The sequence below is a fragment of the Podarcis vaucheri genome (assembly GCF_965113315.1).
Source record: "Podarcis vaucheri genome assembly, chromosome: 8".
Classification (NCBI taxonomy): domain Eukaryota; kingdom Metazoa; phylum Chordata; class Lepidosauria; order Squamata; family Lacertidae; genus Podarcis; species Podarcis vaucheri.
The window spans coordinates 44038267-44065495 of record NC_138766.1 but is presented as its reverse complement, the minus strand read 5'-3'; the positions used below and the strand labels follow the sequence as shown (position 1 = coordinate 44065495).

At 40.8% G+C, this 27229-nt stretch overlaps 2 protein-coding genes and 1 long non-coding RNA gene across 7 annotated transcripts; 2 read left to right on the top strand and 1 right to left on the bottom strand.

The window, feature by feature from the left end:
* The first annotated feature begins 66 nt into the window (after positions 1-66).
* Positions 67-6743, top strand: LOC309539245. The gene is made up of 3 exons (XR_014222784.1): positions 67-222; positions 3869-4070; positions 6544-6743. It is a non-coding gene; the product is annotated as an uncharacterized lncRNA (long non-coding RNA).
* Positions 754-18563, bottom strand: CEP76 (centrosomal protein 76). 2 transcript variants are annotated; one of them, XM_082235203.1, is made up of 13 exons: positions 18445-18563; positions 17862-17946; positions 14263-14418; positions 13672-13753; positions 12718-12942; positions 11252-11437; positions 9967-10064; positions 7885-8013; positions 6762-6953; positions 5198-5364; positions 3807-4140; positions 3228-3445; positions 754-1987 (listed from the first exon to the last, which is right to left on the bottom strand). In XM_082235203.1, exons 2-13 carry the CDS (start codon positions 17922-17924, stop codon positions 1849-1851), a joined length of 1989 nt encoding a protein of 662 aa, XP_082091329.1. In that variant the 5' UTR covers positions 17925-17946; positions 18445-18563; the 3' UTR covers positions 754-1848. The 2 variants fall into 2 exon arrangements, with proteins under 2 accessions (XP_082091329.1, XP_082091330.1); XM_082235204.1 differs by having other exon boundaries at positions 17862-17937; positions 18445-18536.
* PSMG2 (proteasome assembly chaperone 2) lies at positions 18404-25519 on the top strand. 4 transcript variants are annotated; one of them, XM_082235213.1, is made up of 7 exons: positions 18404-18533; positions 19450-19621; positions 20853-20911; positions 21628-21746; positions 22893-23063; positions 24489-24639; positions 25210-25519. In XM_082235213.1, exons 1-7 carry the CDS (start codon positions 18474-18476, stop codon positions 25303-25305), a joined length of 828 nt encoding a protein of 275 aa, XP_082091339.1. In that variant the 5' UTR covers positions 18404-18473; the 3' UTR covers positions 25306-25519. The 4 variants fall into 4 exon arrangements, with proteins under 4 accessions (XP_082091339.1, XP_082091342.1, XP_082091341.1 ...); XM_082235216.1 differs by lacking the exon at positions 18404-18533 and adding an exon at positions 18590-18689; XM_082235215.1 differs by lacking the exon at positions 18404-18533 and adding an exon at positions 18700-18861.
* The last annotated feature ends 1710 nt before the right edge of the window (positions 25520-27229 follow it).

Below are 27229 nucleotides of genomic sequence, written 5' to 3'. Positions count from 1 at the left end.
GGAAGGCAGGCAGGCATCAGCAGCGCCGCCACCGCCACCACAGAGCGAGTCAGACCGTGGCTGGAGGGGGAGGAGAGTATGGAGGGCGGGAGTCACCTCATAGCAACGCAATGGCGTCCCTCCTCGCCTCGGGCTCTGCTGGGTTACACTGCCGCCTGCCGGCGGGAAGCAAGGACAGCAAGAAGCGGGGGGGATGAACCCGGGGGAGAAGTGTACGTACCGGTATATCATGTGTCCGGGTTGGGAGGAATAGAGCCAGCCACGAGGGCCCGGCCTCCCCCAGGGAAGAAAATTAATTAGGCGCCAAAGCCTTCCGCATGGGGATTTGCCAAGCGTCAGGATATGACTAACTTGGCCACAGTGCTTCAGTACTAAATTAATAAGGAGCCTGCCATTCCTCCCCCCAGCTAAACCCGTGAATTCCGGAGTGGCATTTCAGAATTAATTTGGGAGAAACGGACCCTTTGCTCAGGGGTGCAGGACAAGTTTTCTATGCAAGATGGTCACCTGTGTGTAGTGGTTAAGAGTGGTAGACTCGTAATCTGGGGAACCGGGTTCGCGTCTCCGCTCCTCCACATGCAGCTGCTGGGTGACCTTGGGCCAGTCACACTTCTTTGAAGTCTCTCAGCCCCACTCACCTCACAGCGTGTTTGTTGTGGGGGAGGAAGGGAAAGGAGAATGTTAGCCTCTTTGAGACTCCTGAAGGGGAGTGATAAAGCGGGATATCAAATCCAAACTCTTCTTATTTTCTGGCTTGTGACAAAGACCCAAGCAGGGTAGATGGATCCACATTGGCTCAAAGCATGGCCTTTACCATTCCTTCTGTTCTAGGGGTGGGTCCAGAGAGGGGAGACTTAGACTGGATCCTAAGCCTGTGCGGTCACATGCCAGCCCAGCATACAACAGTATTTTAAAGGCTTGTTTTCCCTCTGCCAAGCTTAGGTACAGAAGCAGCCCCACTGCTGAATTGGGTTTAGATCTTGTATAACTTGACATCAGCTTGCTTTATGCCAACTTCTTGTGCACAGGATTCCTCCCTTAGCGACACTTTCTTAGATTATGATCACACACACACACACAATCAACATTCCCTTTTTTCCGTTATGTTATGGTGTGTTCCAAGTGAAAGCAAAATGCATTGGTCTTTCAGCTTTATAATTTCACTGCAATTAAACAGGATACACACAAAGATCCAGTATAGAGAGGTGAACTACAGAATATTTAGACACCGACTGACAATTAGTGCAGTCTTCCCTTTTGTTAAGAAATACAACTTTTATTACATAAAAATATACATTTTAATTACACTTTGTACAAAGATTTTCTGTCATGATACTCTGAACACAATCACACAGCCAAAACTCATAACATTATATTGTGGCAGAAGCCTTTACTAAAGGCATACCATTAAATACAATAATATTCAATCTTGTCTCTTCAAGGCTGTGATCCTAAGCACACTTAGATAAATGTTGCACTGAAATCAGTGGGTTGTATTCAACACTGAGTGAGTAGAGTTCTAGTTGCACAGTGGGACTTTTCTTTCTTCACCTCCTTCCATACACGCCCTCAAAATCTGCTCTGGAGGGTCCTCCAACCCACTGGAGCAGACTTTAAGAGTGCACAGGCGGTGCAGGGTGGAAGAGAGGATGGGGAAGTTCAGTTGCGCAAGTCAAAGTCTGAGCAACTGGAACAGCAGTGCTGAGTACAAACCAATGGGATTTACTTCCAAGTAAATGTGTTTAGGATCAGAATGCAAGCCTGACATCATTAATAGTGAAAAGTATTTGACCTCAATTGGACTTTGACATAACTGCGGAGGATCTCAGTTCAAAGTGCAAGTGGTTCTTAGAGTACGCAACGGTATTTGCAAGCAAACATGATCCATACGGCACACGCAGATTCAGGATATGTGAAAACTCTGACACGAACTGCAAGTCGCACTTGGTCCCCTCTACAGCACAGGATTTCGTCACAAAAAGGAGACCTATTTCAGGAAAGGGAAACACAAAAACCAGTCACTCAGCTGTTGAATTTGAGACATTTTTTTAAATTGTAAGGATAGTAACCATTACAGAAGTGGTTAACTGCAGCCATTGTCTTAATCTGCAAATCTGCATACCAGAAGTTTGACATAGCAATTAACCATCCAATTGTACAAAGCCTTTGCTATGAATTTAGCCATACCAAGCATAGCTTACTCCACAAGTTATTTCTATGGCCTGAATGATATCATGCTGACTGATACATTTTGTCACAAATGTTGACTAACAGATGATCCATCTTCATCCAGAACACTTAACAGGTGACCAGAAATGAATATAAAACTAAAATATGAGTGAGCAGGACTACACAACCAATATTTGTTCATCTCTAGCTACATGTATAGGATGTAGTGGTCTAAAACACAGAGCCTAGGGCTTGCCGATCAGAAGGTCGGCGGCTCGAATCCCGGTGACGGGGTGAGCTCCCGTTGTTCAGTCCCTGCTCCTGCCAACCTAGCAGTTCGAAAGCACATCAAAGTGCAAGTAGATAAATAGGTACCGCTCCGGCGGGAGGGTAAAAGGCATTTCTGTGTGCTGCTCTGGTTCATCAGAAATGGCTTAATCATGCTGGCCATATGACCTGGAAGCTGTCTGCAGACAAACGCTGGCTCCCTCTGCCAGTAAAGCGAGATGAGCACCGCAACCCCAGAGTCGTCCGCAATGACTTAACAGTCAGGGGTCCCTTTACCTTTACCTAGCTACATGTATAAAATAACCAGTTGTATACTTCAAGGTTCATATGAGAATTATTAAAAATGTAGCCTCAATTTTTCATGCAAGATATTATTAAATTATATCTCCTTTGTTTCCATTTTCTCAACTTACATGAATATATATCTTATTCCCTTTTGTTATGTCATATTATTTTTCTTTTGTAGGTCAGTAATTTTAACTTTTTTCTGATTGATTGTAACTAATATTGAATCTTATATGTTCAGCCTTATATGATTAGCTATAAATGCTGGTATCTGATATTATATTCTGATTATGTTATGCAACACTCTTGTTGTAATGGTCCTCACCTGTACGGTCACCTCTATCTATGCTACCCATGGCAGCCGTCTAGTGCTTGCACCCACAACATTTTTATCAAGATACCAATATTGGCACCCTATTTTTTCAACAAAAAAAGCACTGATTGTATGCAACACTAAAACGTAAAAAGAGCAGAAGGAAGTTTACCGAAGGCACGCAGCAAATGCTCTCCTTGCATTTCTGTGTACAAAATGAATGGGAAATCCTTTGAATGTGTGTCCATCGGGTACTGCTCTCCTGATGGCATCTTGAAATTCTTCATTACCTGAAGAAACACCTGTGGTACGTTCAAGTTCATAGGCTGCCAAGGCTGGTGACAAGAGGTAGGAAAGTTGGTCATCCCAAACTGTTGAAAAACCAAGGTCCTGTATGTTGAATCAAATAAAGAAGGGAATTAGGACTAGTTGGTACATAACAATGCTTAGTTCACCTGCTTAATAGAGGAAAATAGGAGTGGGGGAACCTTTTTTTAGCTCAGTGGCCCAGAATGTTTTCCCTCCCACCACTTTCAGAACAATTTATCTACATAAATCCAGAATTTCCGCAAGGTGTGGATAGTGCCTATACTTGCTTTCTACATATGTTGGGATAAAGCCAACTTCATACCATGAGTATCAAATGTAAGAAAGGAACTGTGTTGACTCAAATACATTTTGAAAATAACTTTAACCTACTGAAATGCAGAAGCAGCCAAACACCATTTTGCACAGAAATAATGGCATGTACCTTCCTGTGTTCTACCACTAACATTCTCAGTTGCAACTCCAGTTCATTGCTTGTCACTGCAGCATCTACTGACGAAGCACAGAGAGGAGGAAAAGGAGGAAGTGCAGTTGTGGCTCCTGGAGAACATACAGATTTGATTGCTTCGCCACTCATTGGTTTCCATTTGGATTCATCATGCAAGTCAAAGGAACAGACTTCTACGGCATCAGTAGGCTGGCAGTTTGCCAAAAACTTGTGATGATTGAAGACACATCCTATTGTTCGGTAAGGATACAGTGGCTTGGGTTGTTCAACAATTGGAGGATCATCAGGTTTTATAGGATTGTGGATATATCTGAAAATTAATAGGTATGATTTAATAAGTTAACCTACAAAGTAAAGTAATTTAAAACCAGAACTAGGAAGTCCCAAAGTACTTCTCAGTTTACATAGACATTTGGCTGGTGCACAGAAAATACTGTCTGTTTTTATTGATCAGCTATGTTTAAGAAGTTGGGAGCGAGTCTCAGGAATGTACACTCCCCTTTAAAGCATGAACCCCATTCACCCAGGCCTAACAGTGCATGTCCAAAACCAAAATTTGAATCCCTGTTCCACATTTCTTAATGCAACACTTCATCAGAGTAGAGGCTACACACTTTGCCCTCACTCTTGTAGCTGCTCCTCTCAGTTCTTATGTCGCTGTACCTTTCTATTCCAAACCAGGTATCTTCTATTGTACAACTACACTTAAATGTAATGATTGGGCATTATTAAAAATATTGATTGCAGACAAGAGTTGAAAGAAAATACACAAGTTTTGTATGTATTGTCCACTTCTTATTGTGGCATTTCTCCCTACTGGGCTATCTGTCAAGTCTTCCCCCTGCCTGAAATACTCCCTAGCCATATTCTAGAGAAGGAATAGGTTAAGTGTGGTCAGTCTGGCTATTGTGACATTGCTGCCCATGATTAATGCCATCATTATGTAATTGCTAGGAGAGCTGACTGAGAGAAGAGTTTCAATTAGTTTTTTCAAAGTCACAGCCCAGCTGACTCCAAGTAGTGCCATGTTCTTTTAGTCTTGTAGTGTTATTTATATGTTCCTGGGTAGCTACAGATTGAGCACAGAATATTTTCCAGCATGCCCAGTATTTGCCATTTTAGTGGAGCCATGCATTCAGGATGCCAGACATGTTCCTGCAATAAAACAAGCAAATGAAGAAGTCCCTGAAAAGAAGCAAAAACACATTAAAGCACATTAGCCATAACTGGGAGTTGGTTAATAAAATTTCATTAGCAAATGACACACATGCAAAATGTTCAGATGAAACACTAAACTGTGGATTGGTATTATGTCTGAAGATTCCTTGAATTTGCCTTCAATTTTACAGCATAATCAACTTACTTACCTATGTCCTGTTAAACTCTCCCAGAAAGTGATTATTCCATCAATCCCATAAGTCATTACCCAAGTGTGAGGAGCTCCTTTGGCCTTTGTTCCTACACAGACAAAGGCTTCTAGTCCAAATCCCAGTAGAAGACTGCACAAAAGGTTAGAATGATCCTCACAGTCTCCCTGAAAAGGGGGGGGGGATATATTAAAATGTGTAACATGAGTTCATACAAAAAAAAGTAAGGTGTCTTAAATTGGCATCTAATGAAAATTTAGCAGATAATGGCAAGAATTCGAGATTTACAGATTGAAAATAAAAGCAAAGAGGAAGAGTGAATTGCTTTGCTTAGGATAGTGACAAAAATGTTACCATCATGTTAACATAGATGTTATTGAAAGAAAAGGTTGACTCCAATCCTAGTCCTACTCAGATGAGGCCTGGTTAAATGAATGAACATTGCTTAGGTCCATTAATTTCAATGTATCTACACTGAGTAAAATTTAATTCAATACAACCCACAGTTAGTATATGCAAGATTAAGAGTACAGACAATCATTAACCTAGAATCAAGTATTTCATAGCCTTATACAGAAACTGTACACTAGGACTTATTCCTGGTCTTACTAGCACTACTAGAGAAAGCCATACACCAAATTCTACTTGAGCAACATTCTGGAAAGTATAATTAGCTTCTATAGTTTAACAATACTGTAGCAGCCAGCATGATGGGACAGAGACACCAAGGTGCCTTCCTAACACGGATGTCACTGCAGCTTACCAAGATGGGGAAGAGCAATGGCAAGGTTAGGGTTACTAGGACACATCAACAGGAGTGACAGATTGGCTCCACCAGTGGATGTGCAGAGCCACAACCTCACCACTACCTTGCCCTGCCCCCCACCCAGGAGTGCAGCTCCACCCCCATCATGCTGGCTGCTACTGGGGGTAAGCTTCCTTCTCTGATCATGCCCACAGCTTTCATAGGAGGATGTGTATTGGAACACCCACAACTGTTGTCAATGAAACTGTGTACTTTCTAGCTGGTCATACTAGAGTGGTGTAGCATCCACTGTAGTCCAGACATTATATGTGCAACACTTTCTGCATACTTACAGAAGAAATTCAATAAGCAATTAAACATTCTTAATCTTCCAAATGCTGCTGTAACACATCTACCATGTGGGTTTTTAAATATTAAGTGGTTTATAAATGCTTTTAAATAAATAAGCTCATACTAAGTTCATCTAGCCAAGTTTATGAAATAAAATATGGAAAACTGTCTGCAACAGAAGTACTGAACAGTATTGCAATGCATGTGCATGTGGGTGTGTTTACTGGTCATTTCACTCTCCCTGCTTCAGGCCTGCTGCTGCAGAACATTAGGAAACACAGCATGCAATATGGGTGGAAGATGGAACAAAAGTTTGCACGAATACCAAAGTGCAAGATTTCTGGATAGATTCAAAGAATCATAGAACTATAGAGTTGGAAGAAGCCACAACTTAAAAGAGATTTACACCATGAATTGATACTACACAATAAAATTTTGAATTATAGTATCTTAAGGAGTGTCAGGTACCTTATTTCTACATAGAAAAGCCAGAAGAGTACACCACTGTTCTTGTTTACTATTTCCTCCACCGATGATAGGGGCTCTTTCATAACCAAGCACACTGACAAATCTTGCCGCTTGCCTGGGTGTGTCTAGAAGTCTGCCTGCTCGAAGAGGCTTGACGTATGAACAGACTGGCCTGTTTATCCGATTTTCATCCTGCATATAAAAATATACAAAAGGCTATCAAATGACGTTTAACTGAAAGAAAATACAGTGGTACCTCGGGTTACATACGCTTCAGGTTACAGATTCCGTTAACCCAGAAATAGTGCTTCAGGTTAAGAACTTTGCTTCAGGATGAGGACAGAAATCGTGCTCCGGCGGCGCAGCAACAGCAGAAGGCCCCATTAGCTAAAGTGGTGCTTCAGGTTAAGAACATTTTCAGGTTAAGTACGGACCTCCGGAACGAATTAAGTACTTAACCCGAGGTACCACAGTATGGAAACAATTGTCTTCCATATCAAAAATGGGATTCTCTATCACAACTGCTGTAGAACTTCCTTTCCAATTTGTGCCTCCAACGAAAGCCAGAACACTTAGGTTTTTTTATGGTAGTTTGGAAGATAGCAGGTTTTGCGGTTATAGTTACACAATGTCCTGCTTTACTCCATTTCAAGGTTACTTCTATAAAAGAGCTACAAATGTTTCATTCTCATTAGAGTCCAAGGGTAATGAGAAGGCAAAGATTGTCATCTTACTTTCATAATCCTGCTCCTGCCAAGGTGCATGAGCCGTTCCATCAACAACCTGCACTAAGAGCTAAGCAGGAAGGAACTGAGAGGGGGATGCCTTGCTACTCGAAGATAAACTTATTTAATTGCATAGGCCTGTCTAGTGGAATGAGTGGAAGGGACAACCAGTCCAAGGATCTCCTCCTCTACTGCAGGAAAACAAGTGTCTGGAATCAGTAAAACATAATGCAGCCAAGACTTGTAGGGTAGAATAGTTTACCCTCTGACAAGTTAACTGTTAAATATTCCAGTTCTCAACTATGAATACAATACAGGGTTGTACTGGAAAAACCAATAAATTTGGACCTGTAAATTTGAAAAAACCAGTAAATTTTGGAAAAAATAAGTTGACAGACCTGTGCAAAAATTTTCACCAGTCTTGTGTTGTGTGAAGTCCTAATCTGCAGATATTCTCTCCACCACTGTTTAGCATAAACAAGAAACAGGCGTTCTTTTTCTGCTGTTTTCTGGCGTTCTAAAGAAAACTGAAATTCAGAAATGAACACTATGTGATATACGTATGCACATACATTTTTAGCCCTATTTCCCAGAACATGTACAAAAGTGTCTTGTATTCTGACTGCTGCTTTTCAGAAGAACATATATAGACTGGTTGTGCCTATTCCAGTGCTGTCATTGGCTTTGAATAAAATGTCAATGAAGTAAATAGAAATATGTTTGGACATTTTCCCCCCTAGCAGAGTATTCCAAAACTTGCTTTGAAGCAATAACATGCAGGAGTCATAGAATCATATAATTCACCCTGGACATTGTTATAAAAAGAATGTACATTGATTTCAAGCACCTAGGACAAGGAACTATGATTTGTTTTCTATGTACATTGTTGATACACATCAAGAGATGATTTATCAAGTTCCACATTACTCAAATGTAGTTTCCACCAGATACACAAGGATTAATCTGTTTAATCCAGAATACTATGGGCTCCTTCATACAGATGAAGGGATCCTCAAAGAATTACTGGAGAGTGGGGATTCCCGGCTTCCCACATCAGTATCTATATATTAGATGTGGATTTTTGCAGAGCACACATATCTATGCACATAAGTTTACATTTGCAGAGGAAAAGCCTAAGACGTAGATGTTGCAGATGAGGCAAGCACACAACCTTGGGAGTGGGACCAGCAGAACAACCCAATTCTCTAGTAATCATGTGAGGACTTCTTTACCTGCAGGGCTTGTGCGCTACCAAGATCAGAAGCAGATAAAGTAAACCGAAGAAATAATTCTAGGGAACATCAGTAAACCATGCTACTAAGGAGAAGGGAGAAATTTACTGCCCAGTCTGATCTACATGAATATGTAGAAAAAACAGAAAAGTGGTTGTTTGGGCAAACTACAGTACAGTGGTACCTCCGGGTTAAGTACTTAATTTGTTCCGGAGGTCCGTTCTTAATCTGAAAATGTTCTTAACCTGAAGCACCACTTTAGCTAATGGGGCCTCCTGCTGCTGCCACGCCGCCGGAGCACGATTTCTGTTCCCATCCTGAAGCAAAGTTCTTAACCCAAGGTACTGTTTCTGGGTTAGCGGAGTCTGTAACCTGAAGCGTATGTAACCCGAGGTACCACTGTAATAAATTCATGCTATCTGGTTTAACTAATGGATATATATAAAACAGCTGATGGACAGTGCCCTCTTGTGTCAGTCTTGATGGTCAGAACAAAAAAATGGGAGGAAATATGAGCAAAAAATCTCTTTTAAGAATAATATGTAAACTTGCTTTGCTAATTCTCCAAGCCCAAGCCAAACAGATCCATAACCACAGGATTGCCTTTTTATTCTGTGTTTAATATTAATTGTAATATGACATGTCTGTTGAAAAGAAATGGGCTAAATTTGACAGCATGATGTAGATTACAGGCAAAGGCAAACTTGGCCCTCCAGATGTTTTGAGACTACAATTCCCATCATCCCTGACCACTGGTCCTGTTAGCTAGGGAGGATGGGAGTTGTAGTCCCAAAACATCTGGAGGGCCGATTTTGCCTATGCCTGATTTAGAATAATGAAGGCATATGAAAGTTGTCAGATGGCTGGAGACTTTCAACTCTCTTGTTAAAATGCTTAATCTGTAAATGAGTAGAATACTAGAGGGTGTTTTTCCCCAGTAATGAGTGTTATAGTTTTATTACGATAGCAAAAGTTATTGAATTTTGTAATAGATTATGCTGTTAGTTTGCTTGAATTTGATTTTAAATTGTGTTTTACTCTTTATTGTACTGCAGAAGTAATAAAGATTTAAGTTTGTAACATGACATAAGTCTTGATTAATCAGGAGAGAGACATCTGCAGAACATTTGTGACTGATTGCAATGAAACATATATTCAGAGTTCCTTTATTTAGAATAACATTACATCAATCTGAATTGCATTAAAATAATAAGGCTTAAAAGAGTGCTTATACAAGTTCAGACTTACCTGAGTAGTAACTATTTCCTGAGAAAGTGTCTTATTTAGCTTTGGATACATTTCAAGTCTGATATTAAGTACTCCAACAGAAACTTTTGATTCTGTACCTTTGGACCAAAATACATGGTTTGATAAGAAAACATTTTTTAAAAAATAATTTTTTTAATGAACAGCAACTCTACAGTGTACATTAAAAAGTCATCAAACAATACTGACAATTAAAGTGCTATATATTTGTTCTAAAGTAGTAATCAATAGGACTGCAATTCTAAACTGCCTTACCTGAGAGTAAGCCCCTTTGAATTCAATGGGACTTACTTCTGAGTATAGATGGCTAGACTTGCAGCCTAATTTATCAACACTTTAAACAACTTCAAATTAAGTTGAACAAAATATATGGTTGAATTTTACCTTGAAATGTCAGATTTCAATTCCTAAATAAATATTTTGGTTAAATTTATCAGCTTGACCTTTTTTACAGCTTATAAAGTAATTTTGTTAAAACAACAACTATATTCCTGATTTTTTTGTGTGGCATTTCATTATATTTGGTGCAGTTGAGGTTTTTGCATTTCCTGGTATTACTTGCTTTGTTGCTATTAATAATATTTATAAAATTCTAAGTATAACTCGTTTTTATGTAACCAAGGAGCATATACTTGGGATTCAAAGCCACACCACACCCAATTATATATGTAATTACATAAAAGAATTTCTATCGAAAGGGCCTTCTTTGCAAACAATTCCAAAATGTGCATATCAGGTTCTGACATCTCTAACATGTATCTTGCTGGAGGGTATAAATTCTTTTTTAACAGGTGGTGTCAGATACCATCTGTACTGCATTTTGCAATGGGTTTTTTCCATTGTTATTAACATCACATTTTAAATATGTTTATATATCCAATTCTATTCATCACTATAACTTATAGCACCTACATCCCATTGCCACTTAATCTAGCAGAAGGCTTTTGCTCCCTGTTGAGTGAAATGTTATACCAAATGGCTAAGGTTCATTTACCAGACTGGGTAAGTATCACATTTTCTTTCTTTGTTAACGAAAACAAATATATATATGTTAAAAGAGCAGGTATTCAAATAGCAAAAAAAAAGTGTTTATGAGATTTAAGCTCATTAGGTGATATGCCACTAAATTATACTACACAACACAAGTACTTATGGTAATCTACTTTTGTCAACTAAATTAAACCCTTACTGCTCCTGTCTCATTTTGAGTAGTCTGTCACTCTCAGACAATATTGTTTTCCATTGTTGAAGTAGTCTTAAAACTTACCTACACCCAGAAGTTCAACAGCGACATTTGTAATCCTGTTCTCTGCACAAAGGACAGACCGCCACTCTAAGAAATAGGATGCTACTAATGTGGTCTCACCAGATGTGTCTGTTTTGATCAAGACAATATGCACTGGATCACAAATTGATAGCATAGTGGTTGCATCTGCCATTTTACTTGCTTCACCTGTCAGCAGCACAGCAAAATGAAGTTAAGAACACATTTCTGTTAAAAGCATTTCCCATCCACACAGGCAACCCCTGATTTGCGGGGATTGCATTCTGGAGCATTGCATATGACAGCAGAACGCAATTGACCTGTGTAAAAATACGCAGAATGAGGGTGGGGAACTTGTGTCTTCCAGAGGATGCTGGATTCCAACTCACATAAATCCCAGGTCATTGGTCACGCTGCCTGGGGCTGCTGAGCGTTTGAGTAGATGATCATTTGGAGGGCCAGAGGTTCCCCAATATAGAATAGCATAATGAGTTTTGATTGCTGGTTATTACTTAGAAAGCTATTACCAAGGCACTTGAAGTGAAATTGTAATATCAACTCACTCAAGCTGGCCAACTTTCTCATTAGAGCAGATAATTGTGTATAAGATCTAATAGAATTTTAAAACATTTTCAAATATATATAAATTATCAAGATATGAAAGAGAACTAGAAGAAGCCAAGGAATAACAACAGTGGTGAACATCTAGCCTGACAAGGCAGTTCCTCCAAAAGTATACCCACTGCCTATCTAACATATGACAGGTATGAGACAGGCAAAGATGTAGCTGCAAAGGGAAGATCAGGATCCTTAAAAGTGAACTCTGTTTCTTTGATCCTTTGTTTCAAAACAAGTGGGAAAAGGAACATAAAGGCAAATACTAAAGTGCCCCAGTACGTTTCCGAGCACAATTCAAAGTGTTGGTGCTGACCTTTAAAGCCCTAAACGGCCTCGGTCCAGTATATCTGAAGGAGCGTCTCCACCCCCATCGTTCTGCCCGGACACTGAGGTCCAGCTCCGAGGGCCTTCTGGCGGTTCCCTCACTGCGAGAGGCCAAGTTACAGGGAACCAGGCAGAGGGCCTTCTCGGTAGTGGCGCCCGCCCTGTGGAACGCCCTCCCATCAGAAGACATCTGAAGGCAGCCCTGTTCAGGTAAGTTTTTAATATGTGACATTTTAGTGTATTTTTCATCTTTGTTGGAAGCCGCCCAGAGTGGCTGGGGAAACCCAGCCAGATGGGCGGGGTACAAATAATAAATTATTATTATAAATAATAAATTATTATTATTATTATTATTATTATTATTATTATTATTATTAAATGTTTGGAATTGTGGGGCCTCTTAATGAAATTCTGCATGTTAAAAAAAGAATGCAGGTTATATTACTGTTTATGGAACAACTACTCTTGGACTATTTCTGAAGCGCAACCCAACACATTATTCATTTTTAGACTGCAGGCTTCCTTACCTAAGCTTTCCTTATATACTTCAAGTAGAAAACCATCACTGAAATCTGGTTCACAGGCGCACGGGGCAGGTTTAGAGCGGAAACGTTGGTTTCGGAAATGCAAGCAAAGTGTCAAAGTAGAACAAATTTGACCAGGTAAAGGTTCTGGTTCCTGCAGATGTTCCAGAAAAGCTTTTCCACCCAAAACCTGAAGATAAAGATACCTTCGTGTTGGGTCAATATTTGCTGTGAAGTGTAACAATAAATATAAAAGAGTTGCAAGCAGTTCATTAAAAATGTATTTAACATAAATAGGAAACACTAGAAAGTAGGTTTAAAAAACTAGTTAGCCAAGACGTAGGGTTACAACAACAATCATGGCAAACAACCACAATCCATTCATCCACAGAGTGCCCCAAGTATATCTTGTAATTCCCCTACCAAGAAGGTTATCTAGGGATAGTCCAAAATAATCCTACCTGGTCACTTATCTGAGAATTATTCTCCAAAATTCCTTCCTGACATGATCATATTGTTATCATACATCTACATTTTCTAATTTGCTACATTAAACTAGTCTTAGCAGATACTTGGTAACATGTACAGTATATGTACATACCAACCTGATCATAATTAAGTTGAATACAACCCAGCCTTTATAACTAATATGTCTCCTTGTGAACTGAGCAGGATTCTGCTTGCACAGTGTGACCTCACTTTCCTCTTCTTCCCCCTTTCAGCCCACCCATTCCAAAAATCTGCTATGAAAGTTATGGGAAACCCTCTGAAGCAGATATGGGGGCTGGGGGGTGGCAGGAGCTGCTTGGGGCAGAAGAGGAAGCTGAAGCTCCACTGCATGAGTGGAAGTCCACTTGAACAACATTTGATTCCACCCCAAAAACCTTACAATACTAGCTTCATACATTTAAAATACAAAATCAGTACATCAAATACTCAAGGTAATATAGAACATACTTTTCTTCAGCACGGCTGCCTGTCGGTCAACAAAATGAGTAGAGGGTTTTGGAGTCGAAGTAATTTCTTTGTCATTTATATCCTAGGAGTACATAAAGATATCATTAAGGACACCTTCAAGTCAGTCTCCTACAATCCTTCAATATAATTAAAAACCCCAGAAATACATTATGCTCTACCAAAATATTCATCCAGGGGACACTTCACATGACACCAATCCAAAGATATTAGGAGACACATCACAGGGAGCTACATACAGTTAGGAGCTCTGGGTAAGGCTCACTTGCATCAAAATACAGGTTTATAAATATCACATTTTTTTAGCTAGAACAATGTAGGAGCTCATTAAAAACAATGAAGTGACTCATACGGTTTCTGTAGTTTACAGGCTCTCAATGCACCCAGTACTTCCAAGCCATGCAATGAAAAATATATTAAACTTACTCATAAAGGACTACAATCACACAACCTCCTTTTTAACTGCATCATACTGAAATCATTCAAGTGATTTTGTATAAATACAGCTGTATTTAACTATGCCATGCACTTCTTGTATCACAGCAGGAGAGTTTTTCTTCAAATTATACTCACTGTTACAAAATTTAGTTCTTTCATAACATCATCAATGATTCCCCGTCGTGTGAGGGCTTTCATTAGATCTTCTTGGGATAGCTGCTGATGTTGAGGTGGCAGTTCTTCACGTATGGTCTCAGCAAGCACTTCTCGAATCCTGCTGTGAACATCCATCTAAACAGAAACATTTCTGTTAACATGTGATACAGGCTCTGAATGAAATTCAATACAACCTTCATATAATTTTAAAAGGTAATTCCAAGAAAGAGAACGGTTTTTAATGCTCTCGTAGCACTCTGATGAATGTTCTCTTAGTTATGTGTGCACATTTTGGACATGCTCTGGTTTTGTTCGAGTTATCAGAAAGCAACCTAGGAAACCTGTTTCATAGAATCATAGAATCAGAGTTGGAAGAGACCACAAGGGCCATCGAGTCCAACCCCCTGCCAAGCAGGAAACACCATCAGAGCACTCCTGACATATGGTTGTCAAGCCTCTGCTTAAAGACCTCCAAAGTAGGAGACTCCACCACACTCCTTGGCAGCAAATTCCACTGTCGAACAGCTCTTACTGTCAGGAAGTTCTTCCGAATGTTTAGGTGGAATCTTCTTTCTTGTAGTTTGGATCCATTGCTCCGTGTCCGCTTCTCTGGAGCAGCAGAAAACAACCTTTCTCCCTCCTCTATGTGACATCCTTTTATATATTTGAACATGGCTATCATATCACCCCTTAACCTCCTCTTCTCCAGGCTAAACATGCCCAGCTCCCTTAGCCGTTCCTCATAAGGCATCGTTTCCAGGCCTTTGACCATTTTGGTTGCCCTCCTCTGGACACGTTCCAGTTTGTCAGTGTCCTTCTTGAATTGTGGTGCCCAGAACTGGACACAGTACTCCAGGTGTGGTCTGACCAGAGCAGAATACAGTGGCACTATTACTTCCCTTGATCTAGATGCTATACTCCTATTGATGCAGCCCAGAATTGCATTGGCTTTTTTAGCTGCCGCGTCACACTGTTGGCTCATGTCAAGTTTGTGGTCAACCAAGACTCCTAGATCCTTTTCACATGTACTGCTCTCAAGCCAGGTGTCACCCATCTTGTATTTGTGCCTCTCATTTTTTTTGCCCAAGTGCAATACTTTACATTTCTCCCTGTTAAAATTCATCTTGTTTGTTTTGGCCCAGTTCTCTAATCTGTCAAGGTCGTTTTGAAGTGTGATCCTGTCCTCTGGGGTGTTAGCCACCCCTCCCAGTTTGGTGTCATCTGCAAATTTGATCAGGATGCCCTTGAGTCCATCATCCAAGTCGTTGATAAAGATGTTGAATAAGACCGGGCCCAAGACAGAACCCTGTGGCACCCCACTAGTCACTCTTCTCCAGGATGAAGAGGAACCATTGATGAGCACCCTTTGGGTTCGGGCAGTCAGCCAGTTACAAATCCACTGAGTGGTAGCATAGTCAAGACCGCATTTTACCAGCTTCTTTACAAGAATATCATGGGGCACCTTGTCAAATGCCTTGCTGAAATCAAGGTAGGCTACATCCACTGCGTTCCCTTCATCTACCAGGCTTGTAATTCTGTCAAAAAACGAGATCAGGTTAGTCTGACATGACTTATTTTTCAGAAATCCATGCTGACTATTGGTGATCACAGCATTCCTTTCTAGGTGCTCACAGACTGTTTGCTTAATGATCTGTTCCAGAATCTTCCCTGGTATTGATGTCAGACTGACTGGGCGGTAATTATTTGGGTCCTCTCTTTTCCCCTTTTTGAAAATAGGGACAACATTTGCCCTCCTCCAGTCTGCCGGGACTTCGCCTGTTCTCCAGGAATTCTCAAAGATGACTGCCAGTGGTTCTGAGATCACATCTGCCAGTTCTTTTAATACTCTTGGATGCAGTTCATCTGGCCCTGGAGACTTGAATACATCTAAACTAGCCAAATATTCTTGTACTATCTCCTTAGTTATTCTGGGCTGTGTTTCCTTTGCTGAATCATTTGCTCCAAATTCTTCAGGTCGGGCATTGTTTTCTTTATCGGAGAAGACTGAGGCAAAGAAGGCATTGAGGAGTTCAGCCCTTTCTGTGTCCCCTGTTTGCATTTCACCATCTTCTCCTCTGAGTGACCCCACTGTTTCTTTGTTCTTCCTTTTGCTACGAACATACCCGTAAAAGCCTTTTTTGTTGCTTTTAACCTCTCTAGCAAGCCTGAGTTCATTCTGTGCTTTAGCTTTTCTGACTTTGTGTCTACACGTGCTGGCTATTTGTTTGAATTCCTCTTTGGTGGTTTCCCCCCTTTTCCATTTTTTGTACACATCCTTTTTTAATCTTAATTCAGTTAAAAGTTCTTTAGATAGCCACCCTGGCTTCTTTAGGCACCTTCCACGTTTCCGTCTCATTGGTATTGCCTGTCGTTGTGCTTTTACTATCTCCCTCTTAACAAACTCCCAGCCATCATGAACTCCCTTTCCTTTTAGTATTGCTGTCCATGGGATCTCACCCAGCACTTCCCTAAGTTTTATGAAGTCGGCTTTCTTAAAGTCAAGAAATTGAGTCCTAGTATGCTTGGCTGCTCCTTTCCGCTGTATAGTAAACTTCAGAAGAGCATGATCACTCGCGCCTAATGATCCTTCCACATCTACCCCACTAACCAGGTCATCAACATTGGTTAGGACCAGATCTAAAATGGCTGTTCCTCTTGTTGCTTCTCCCACTTTCTGGACAATGAAGTTGTCTGCAAGGCCAGTGAGGAATCTGTTTGACCTTATGCTCTTGGCTGAGTTTGACGTCCAGCAAATATCCGGGTAATTGAAGTCCCCCATTACTACAATCTCCCTTCCTTTTGCATGCTTGGCCATCTGTTCCAGGAAGGCATCATCTATGTCCTCCGTTTGGCTTGGGGATCTATAGTAAACTCCCACAATGAGGTCTCTGTTATTCTTCTCTCCCTTAATTTTGACCCAAATGCTCTCACTTTGGCTTTGAGGTTCTAAATCTTGGATCTCTTCACAGGTATACACATCCCTGACATATAACGCCACTCCTCCTCCTTTCTTGTCTGGTCTGTTTCTCTGAAATAGATTGTATCCCCCCATTATTACATTCCAATCGTGGGACTTATCCCACCAGGTTTCAGTGATGCCTATTATGTCATATTTAGTTTGCTGTACCAAGAGCTCAAGCTCATCTTGTTTATTTCCCATGCTTTGCGCATTAGTGTAGAGACATTGAAGTCCATTAATCATTCCCCCGTGTCTCTTATTTAAGGATTTTTTCCTGTTTGTCATTCATTGTATCATTAATAGACTTCTTAGAAATCAAGCCAGTTCTTTTGTATGCTTACTGAATAAATGAAGGTCCTTTCATCATATAAAAAAAACAAAGAGTTATCACAACTGCTTTTTAAGGTTGCAGCCCCAATCTCAATCTTCAGGTTGCAATATCAACACTTACCTGGAAGGAAGCCCTATTAAAATCAGTGGGATATAGACAGATAGATATAGATACAGGCTTCCTCTGTTACAAGCCTCAGATAACATATGGGAAAACCGCTTTGGAGGATATTTAAAGATAGGTTCCTCCTTCTTTCCCAGCAGTGCTTTCAACGCGGAGAGCCCTTACCTTAGTTAACTGCTGGTGAATAATCTGTTTGAGCTCCGAGGCTTTCTCCGGAGGCAGAGCCATGGCTGGGCAGCTGCTACAATTTCTTGGGGGGGGGGGGACAAAAACGAGCTGGGCATTAACTTTAAGGGGATCTCCCGAAAAGGAACGAGCGGCTTTGACACCAGGGAGACGGGCAGCCTCCCGCGCACTCGCCCGCCTGTGTCCAGACCAGCTTTTGCAGAGCCCCCATTGGCTCAGTCTTCAGCCAACCAGAAACGGAAGCCTCACCCGCAGCCGGGAACGGGGCCTTCTAGCTCAACCGCCTTTCGAAACAGCCCGCCTCAGAGGCTGGCCTCGGCAATCGCCTGCTGGCTAAACGGAGCCTTTACTCCCGGGCTCCCTTCTAAACCCCACCACTGCATACACAGCTCGGGCTTTTCTCGAGGTTGCTATCCCGGCGCAGTAGCTGGCTTTGGATAAGGCCGCGGCGTGGGAAGGGGAGATTGTGACAGGCACTAGGTTAAACAGCACGCCGTGCCGCTGAGAGATAAAGGCCCCCTCAAGGGGGAAAGAAATCACGCCCCCACCCACCCCCGCCTACACGTTTGCTTCTGTCTTCCCGTTGACAAGATGTTCGTTTCCTGCGATGGCTCCGCGTGCCCGGACTTCAAAGGCTTCGTGCTCCTTATGGTAACGGAGATCCCTTCTCTGGGGTTGCGCGCGCGCTGCTGTTGCTGCCCGGGCGGCTGTCAGTCAGTCGCGAAGCGGGGAGTCAGTGAGAGAGGTTCCGCCTCCTCCTTCTTCACAGCCTCGGTGGGCTGGAGGGAGAGCGGGGATTAAAGAGAGGTGCGGAGGGGGGAGATTGGAGCACCCGCCAGACAAGAATCGCGGGGCCACTGGCCCTTTGATGGAGGTTGCACTAAATATAAAAGGGACGAGGAGGGCATAGAAGGAACAGAGTGGATCTCCTGAAGAAGGAGCCAAAAAAAGAAGAAGAAAAGCCTCTCACGTGAAGGATGTTAATCTGAGAATGGTAATCCCTACAACTGCAAAACTGACTGTACAAAACTAAATTCCTGTTAAACTAATAAATTTTCTAAGCACTGTACAGTGGTACCTTGGGTTACATACACTTCAGGTTACGGACTCAGAAATAGTGCTTCAGGTTAAGAACTTCGCTTCAGGATGAGAACAGGATGAGAACAGAACTTTGCTTCAGGATGAGAACAGAAATTGTGCTCCGGCGGCAGCAGGAGGCCCCATTAGCTAAAGTGGTGCTTCAGGTTAAGAACAGTTTCAGGTTAAGAACGGACCTCCGGAACAAATTAAGTACTTAAACAGAGGTACCACTGTACAGAGATTCTCTGTGTCTGTCCTTTTGCTGCATTTCATGTCCCTCCGACCTCACTTTTCACAACGCCCTTCTCGCAAATCCTAGGATGATGCTTTGCACATCTGATCAACTAATTGTCAGTGTGGACATCTTGATAGTTAAAGCTGATCACTCTTAAAAAACAGAACAAAACTAGAAACAGTAAGCTGTTATGGATTATGTAGCTCATATGTGTCCATCATTTCATTTCATCTGCATTTTTTTCCATTTCAGCCAGCTGTATCAGTGGGAAATGTTGGCCAGCTAGCTGTAGATTTAGTCATTTCCACAGTTGGCATGTCCAAAGTTGGTTACTTTTATACTGATTGTCTTGTGCCGATGGTTGGAAATAATCCATATGCAACGACAGAAGAGAATGCAACAGAACTTTGTACAAATGCTGAAGGTATGTGCTGTAAACACAAATCTTGTCAAGACACCCTAGAAAGCGACCACACTTCCTTCAGTCCTTAGGATCAGTTCAGGCATTTGAAAATCTGTGCAAAGCAATGAGAGGGAGAGAGCTTCTGACTTGGAGTTTGCTTGCTTTATTTATTTATACATACTTTTCATAGAAAATATCTCAAGGTGGTATTCAAACTAAAAACAGTAAATAGTAATACATCAGTAAGAGCTGATTGGTAAATAATCTCAGGTTTGAAAGCCCTGTTTGAATAATACCTTTTTTAGAAAGCACCTAAAATGAGCAGGGGTGGCTCCTGCCTAACCTTTGTTGGCAAGGAATTCCACAGGGCAAGGCCTGCCACACTAAAGGCTTGGTCCCTGAGACAGGCCAGATGAACCTCAGGTGCATGTAGGACCATCAAATGTGCCCCATCAGAAGACTTTATAGCTTGTAGTTGCTGCCTTCTAGCAGCAAGTCATATGAGATGAGCATTGAAGTTTTTGTTCATAATACACTTTCAAATTGCCACCAGGAAGCAGCACACGCAACTAGGGATGTACTTAGGTAGCTGCATCATGAGACTGCTCAAACTATTCCATGTGACGACAGTTTCAAACATCTTACTTTGCTTTTAGAGTGTGAGCAGTGAAGTTTTCGCATGTGGGAAGCTTGTTGTAGTTATCACTCTAGCATCTAAATTGATAGTTAGTCCAGCTGACAAGTGGGTTATGTATAAATAACTGTTAATTGTTCTTATGTTTATGTGTTTTCAGTCTCTTGCAAATGTACTTAATCAAGACAGTTACTTGTTTGATGGGACATATGTGTGTCCCCACCCCCCAAAAAATAATCTTCTAAAGAATTGCTACAAGATCCCTGAAATGAATGATTCTAAAGGTTCAATATCATAAATGAAATTGGGACGGGTTTAGAAATCTTGATAGCTATGTGAAAGCATATAAAGTAATATTGCCTTCTGTTCTAATGGGTATTGCTTGTAAGTTCTGAAACAGCTTCATTTCATTGGGACTTGCTTAACTAAATTGTTGCCTTTGCGGAAGCTAGCAAAAAAAGTTCTGCTATCACAAAGGGACATTTACCCCTCTCCTCCTCCAGATCTGTTCCAGAGGGTTGAGAGAACCCTCAAACCAGCACAGGGCAGGAGGAGAGGGGAACTAAATGTAATTTAATGTGGGTCTTGATAGATTGTTTATGCTACTTCTTCCTGTAGTGTATGCAGCGCCTTCTAAGCAATTGGCTGTTCTACAAATCAGATCACTGTTCATAAAGGTATGTGTGTCCATTGCAAGTAGTATTAGACTTCAAAAGTGAAAACAAATAATGAAAAATCTTCAAGTCCTGACAGTGAGTAATTAAAATTGTCCTATGAGATGTATAATTAACTGTGGCTTAGATGTGGAGTAAAACTTGGGTAAAGTAATGCAGTTGTCCTGGCTTCTGTCCGCTGGAGTTCACTGACAGAATCCCAAGCCACTCCAGACTCTATGAGAGAATTGGTCATCCAATTGCAGGATGTAGAAATAGAAATAATTTTTCCTGCTTGTGGAAGGCACCTTCTAATTCAAATCCATTTCTAGAAAGGTGCCAAATATGTTTAAACAACAGAGGATGAATTAAAAAAAAAAATCAGCAAGAATCTGACAGACGTTTAAGATGTAAGTTAACAAATAATCAGTCATCAATTGCTGAATTCAGTAGGGTAATTATTCACTGGAAATTGCAAAATAGGTGGTAAATTGGCATCATTTCAGTATATGGCTTTCCAATAAATCCTTTGCGCTGTTATATATTGTTACGGCTCTAAAATACAACTTTGCCAGTCAAGATAGTCTTACTTTTAAAGGTCACAAGAAACAAACAGCTAAGAAAACATACCATTTCATAATTAACAATTCAAAAACGTTTGAAGTCCTGAAGACTTAACATGATAATTTGAAACAACTTTCTAACCTCTTCTCTCTCTCCCCCCCCCCCCTGATGTAAAGAATAAGTATAGGTCCTTTTGTCAGACGCTACTATCCTGGGTGAAAAGTTGCAGTTTTGCCAAAATTGTTCTTCTGTCCAGCAGCCATGCTTACCAGCGTAATGACCAACAGCTTCATGGGTATGTCTGTGCCAACTGTTAGAAATGTTTTTTTAAGGGCGGGATCGATCGTTGTATGAGTGGAGTTCTATTCATGTAGCTGAAATTTACCTTCCCCTGCTTCCCGCAGCACTGCCCCATCCACCCTCAAAATCTGCTCTGAAGGGTTGCGGGTCCACTTGGGGCAGCTTTGGGTGTGGGGGCTGCATGAATGCTTCTGTGAGCAGGTCTTTTTGGTGCCCAGACAGCTTTGAATACAACCTGATGTTTTAATTTAATTTCGTGCTTTGATCTACAATCACCTTAGCTTCCCAGAGCATCTTTCAGTACCCTGAAAGAAGCCATAAGTGCAGTGTGTCATAAATACATATTCAGTCTTTCTATCAGTAGCTGCATGAACCCCTTAAGATAGGTCAGTCTCAGGCCTGAGTGTTTTTCAGAGATGACAGTTGGTATTCAATGCACTTATTCCATTAACGCAAGGACTTTTGGCTGCTCAAAAGGGCTGCCCCTCCTTCTTTTCCTGCATCCCTGGCTCTCCAGAGCTGATCTGAGGAGGTTGCAAGATATGCATTGGGATGTGGGGGGAATTCTGTTGTGAAAATCCTTGTGCTAATGGAACAGATGTGTTGGATACTGCCCAATTTTTATTTATTTAGAAATTTTCTGATCTGCTTGACGTAAGCATGTTAGAAAATAAATAACTCATAAAACTGTAAAAGGTAAAATGCTACAGCAGAGAAACAGAGGCAATGTGAGAATATCTTTATTTGGGCTGGTGTTGGATTAAAGGTGTGTTTTAGTGTTATATTTTAATATCTCCTCTTATAGTAGGAATCATTAGGTACTTGAGAAGGACAGGTTGTAAATACTGTTTTAAACCAGCTCCAGCCTCATCACACTCCAGTTATCCATGCCCAAGAAAAACTTCCTTTTCTTATTTTCCGTCTTTGATCTAAAGTTACCTACAACATTTTTGTCATCCACAAGTCTTGTTATTCCAGCAGGCTAGAGTAATTTTTTCCTTTTTCATGTGCATATGCAAAAATGTCTTTCATGACAAAGGTGTAATTCAGCATGCATTACAAATCAAATTAACCTGCTTTTTCAAAGTTCCCAACTGTAATTTGTGGCAGCTTATGCGTATATCTCATGGTTTATTGACAGTACCTCACTGCGATATTTGCTTTCGTCTGCTGTTGAGAAAGCAGTTGGAGATCAAATGCAGAGACTGAACAGGAGAGAACTGGAGCAAACAGCCGCTTTCCCTGGAGTAACAGATGAGAAAGTGTTCCACATTCCAGGAGGTGGTATCACAAAACTATTGTTCACTGAAAGGTTGGTGAGGCAGTAAAAAAATAATATTGAAAATTACCCTTCTAAAATGCGAGTGAAAGGCACTTTGCACTGAAAGAGGACACAAATGAGTACCTTATCAAGTAGCACCAAAGTTAAAATTATCACCTCAAATTACTCTGAAGTTGGAGTACAACATGTTATCAACGGAAACTTTTGCAGAAAAAATATGATGAAATTCTAATCAAAGGATAATTTAAGAAACTAATGACCATTAAGCCACCATCACAGTTTAGAGTGATTTTATCTAGAGTGGTACCTTGGGTTACATACGCTTCAGGTTACATATGCTTCAGGTTACAGACTCCGCTAACCCAGAAATATTACCTCGGGTTAAGAACTTTGCTTCAGGATGAAAACAGAAATCGTGTGGCGGCAGTGGCACAGCAGCAGCAGCAGGAGGCCCCATTAGCTAAAGTGGTGCTTCACATTAAGAACAGTTTCAGGTTAAGAACGGACCTCCAGAACGAATTAAGTACCTAACCCGAGGTACCACTGTAATTGCTTTTTCCTACTTTTTTGTGCAGCTAGTGCATAGAGGGCTACTCTCTTTTATAAAGCTATTATTTTTAAGTAGAAGAAACTGAACCATTTATGCTGGGCTGTGCCCGCTTGCTTGTGTGAACAAAGGTTTCAGAAGGAAATCTCTTGGATCTTCCACCTGAGGTTGACCACAAATACAAAGTCTATCTGCATATGGGACCTTGTAGTAATAGCCATCCAAGACTGTAGTGGGAATCACTTGGAAATACAGTTCAATAAACCATTTATGAAGGAAACTGGTGAGAGCTTGGTCAGATAACAAGCTCTAAAATTCTCTGTTCTCAAGAGTGGATACCAAGGGGAAAAGTTGGTGTTTCTATTTAGTTGTGTCTAATTAATCCCTTCTGGATTCTGTCAATAAGAGCCAATCCCTTAGTTCACACTTATTCAAGGTCAAAGCAGAGCTCTGTTGTTAATGTACCTGTCCTACTGTTCTCCACTCCATTCCTTTTGGTCCTTTTAAGGTCTTCAAATTTCAGGGAGTATCTTGGTGGTTCTCAGACAGTCATTGTGCTGTAGCAAACAGCATGGAATCCTTGCTTGATTAAGCTTGGTTTTTATGTCACCTCAGCTTGCTTTAAGGAAGAAGAATGCTGGATTAGCTGGATTGTTTTACTTGTTTACTTAGTGTTTATGGGTGTGTGATTCTATGGCTTATAGGAGGGAGAGGGAACCTGTGGCCTCCAGATGTTCCAAGACTACAACTCCCAGCAGGCTTGCCAATAGCTAGAGACAGCGGGAGTTGTAGTTCAACATCTGGAGGTCCACATTAATCCATTCCAGGCTTACAACCCAAACATGAGCAAGAGTGCCAGCAGAGAATTTTTCTGTCCAGTTATTTAATTGCTTTTGCTTTTATTCCAGTTGTTCAAAAGGTATTCCAATGATAGTTTTGCTGAAGTTTTGCTCAGAGGGAGACAATATCCCTGATGCCCTGGCTCTTGCTGACTACCTTAATGAATGGCTCCAGCTAACTGCAAACCAAGTAAAAGTATGCCAGCCCACGGTAAACATGGTAGGTTTTTTAGTTTTGGAATTCTAGCGCTTAGAAAGGTGCTTCTAAAGTGAAATTACGAATACTGTTGCAACATATGAATATAGTTGTACTGTAACCTTTGCCCTTTTGTCTTCAGGGGAAATGGGCTAGATCCAAAGTTGCTGTTCAGTGAACAGAAGGGCTCCTTCTGCAACCTTTGGATCAGCTTTTCACAGGGCTATGGGAGGATGGAGGAATTGACAAAATATTGCCTCAGAGTCCCTGCCCTGAGGCATATTATAGGCTGCATGCTTTGTTCTCATCTGGCATTTGTCATGGGGGTACCTTGAAACAATTTGTATGCTTGGGGACACATCATGGCTGCAGATCTGGAAGAAAAATTCAGGGAAGTTCCTTCATTCAGACCATTTCCTTAGAATGGTTTGAAATTGTTGACATAGACTGGGAGCTGCAGGATGCATTGGAACACTTTTACTTAAAAGCCATATAATTGAATGCTAGAGTGTATATAAATACATGTGATTGAGACAATCTGCTTTTGCTACTTGAGAATAAAACTGTGTTGTGACTTTTGTTTTCTGAAATTAGGAAAGCTGCAGTTCTCCAGCTAAATCTTCCAGATGGAAAATACCAAGTTCCTGGAAATTACTCTATGGCAGTGGACTTCCACCTGCGTTGTTTTAAATTCTCTTCTTCTTTTGTTTATGGACCACTTATTTAAAATTTAAGTTTTACACTTTGGATTCTAATATGATTAATAGCTGTGCATAACCTTGTGTGAATGAGCAGATCTTCTTGCCAGAGATAGTTTAAAATGCTGAGGCTACCTAAAGAAAAGTGTAACATACAACTATACAGAATGAAAATACTTTCTCCAGAATAAATTCATTACCTGTAAGCTTTTAGTTTAGCTTAACTTTTGAAACATTCCAGGCCTTTTCTCATTCTTATTCAGATGCTTAATTACTTCTGCCCTAATTCATGCAGTGAGGAAAAATCCAGGTAGTTGATATGCAAACAGAGTCTGAAAACATATTCCAAGTGATATGTAACACACCCAAAAAGGATGATGGGCTTGTTGGAAATAGAGGTGGGGAGAGGCATCAAACTTTGTGTGGTCATCTTGTAAAGACTGTCAAGAATTCTGGCACAAAGTACTAGTGCATATTTGAAAAGATCACAACTTACCATATTCAACTTCGATACAAAAATCAATCCTGCTGAATTGAGATTTGAACTATGAATCTTTTGAATGAAAACATATGTACACATTCACACACAAACAACCCTTAGAGGTACAATGCTGAGCAGCCTAAAACTGTGGAAATGCTCAGATATCTGCAATGACATAACATGTATGTCTAATATCCAGCATTTATATTCCCAAAGCTAGCTGCTTTTGACACCTTAAGGCAGGTTTCCTCAACCTCAGCCCTCCAGATGTTTTGAGACTACAATTCCCATCATCCCTGACCACTGGTCCTGCTAGCTAGGGATCATGGGAGCTGTAGCCAAAAACATCTGGAAGGCCGAGGTTGAGGAAGCCTGCCTTGAAGTCTTCAGAAGAACAGTAACTTCAATGAATATTTAGTTCTTACTACATTATGTAGATGATGATCAACAAGACTGTATTTTTCAGTCTTAGACCAAAGTTGTTATTCCTTCAATTTCCAGCTTTCAGAGGTAAGTACCATGCCTTATGTAGCAAAACAGTGCCACCCACAGGCAAGAGAAAGGTAGGCTAGGGAAAATCCAAGGCTTACAGAAACAAGCAATTTTTGTTTTTAAAAGTTAACTGGGAAACAGAAAAACAGCTCAAGACTGAGCGTGATGCTTCAGTTCCATTTGTATAGTAAAGTGTGAATATGTTCCCTTTGTTGAAGGGTAGACATTTTACCCAGTCTTTGGAAGGTGGGGTATAATAAGGATAGGGTTAATACTGATACCAATTTTCAGTTTGTTTTCCGTAAGCATGCTTTATTTTCAGAATACTCTAACCTTAAAACCAGTTTCCACTGTGCCTATAGATGTGTTATTACTGATAGTTTATGTGTAGATCTGCCCCAAATACAAGAAACCCAAAATGGGCTCAAACAAAATAGGCAGAGATCTTGTCTAAGGGAAGTCTGCAGCCACATGTCAGGCACTTCTTCAGCAAAAAAACCCCCAAATAAACCCATTAGCTGGGCCATGGACTCTGTGGGCAGCCCAAGAAACACAACTGAACACCTTCAGTGCAATTTCGTTTCTTAATGACATAGCAAGATACTACTTTGTGTTCAGAACTGCATCATTTTTAGCCAGTCATACTAACTTGCTTATGTTGTCCAATAGCCAATATTGGTCATATTCAAGAGTAGACCCATTGAACTCGGTTTGCTTTCTAATGAAGCCCAGCTTAGTGCAGATTTCCCCTGCAGACCATACTATTTAAATTTACCATCTTCCTTTTGAAAAGTTTATCACAATGCGATTAAGTTCCATTAGAAACAAATTTTAAGAAACTAGTTTTTTACAAGAACTTGTGAGTGGGCTCATCAACCTTTTCATAGAATCAGAATTGTAGAGGTGGAAGGAATTCTGAGGGCCATCTAGTGCAACCCTCTGT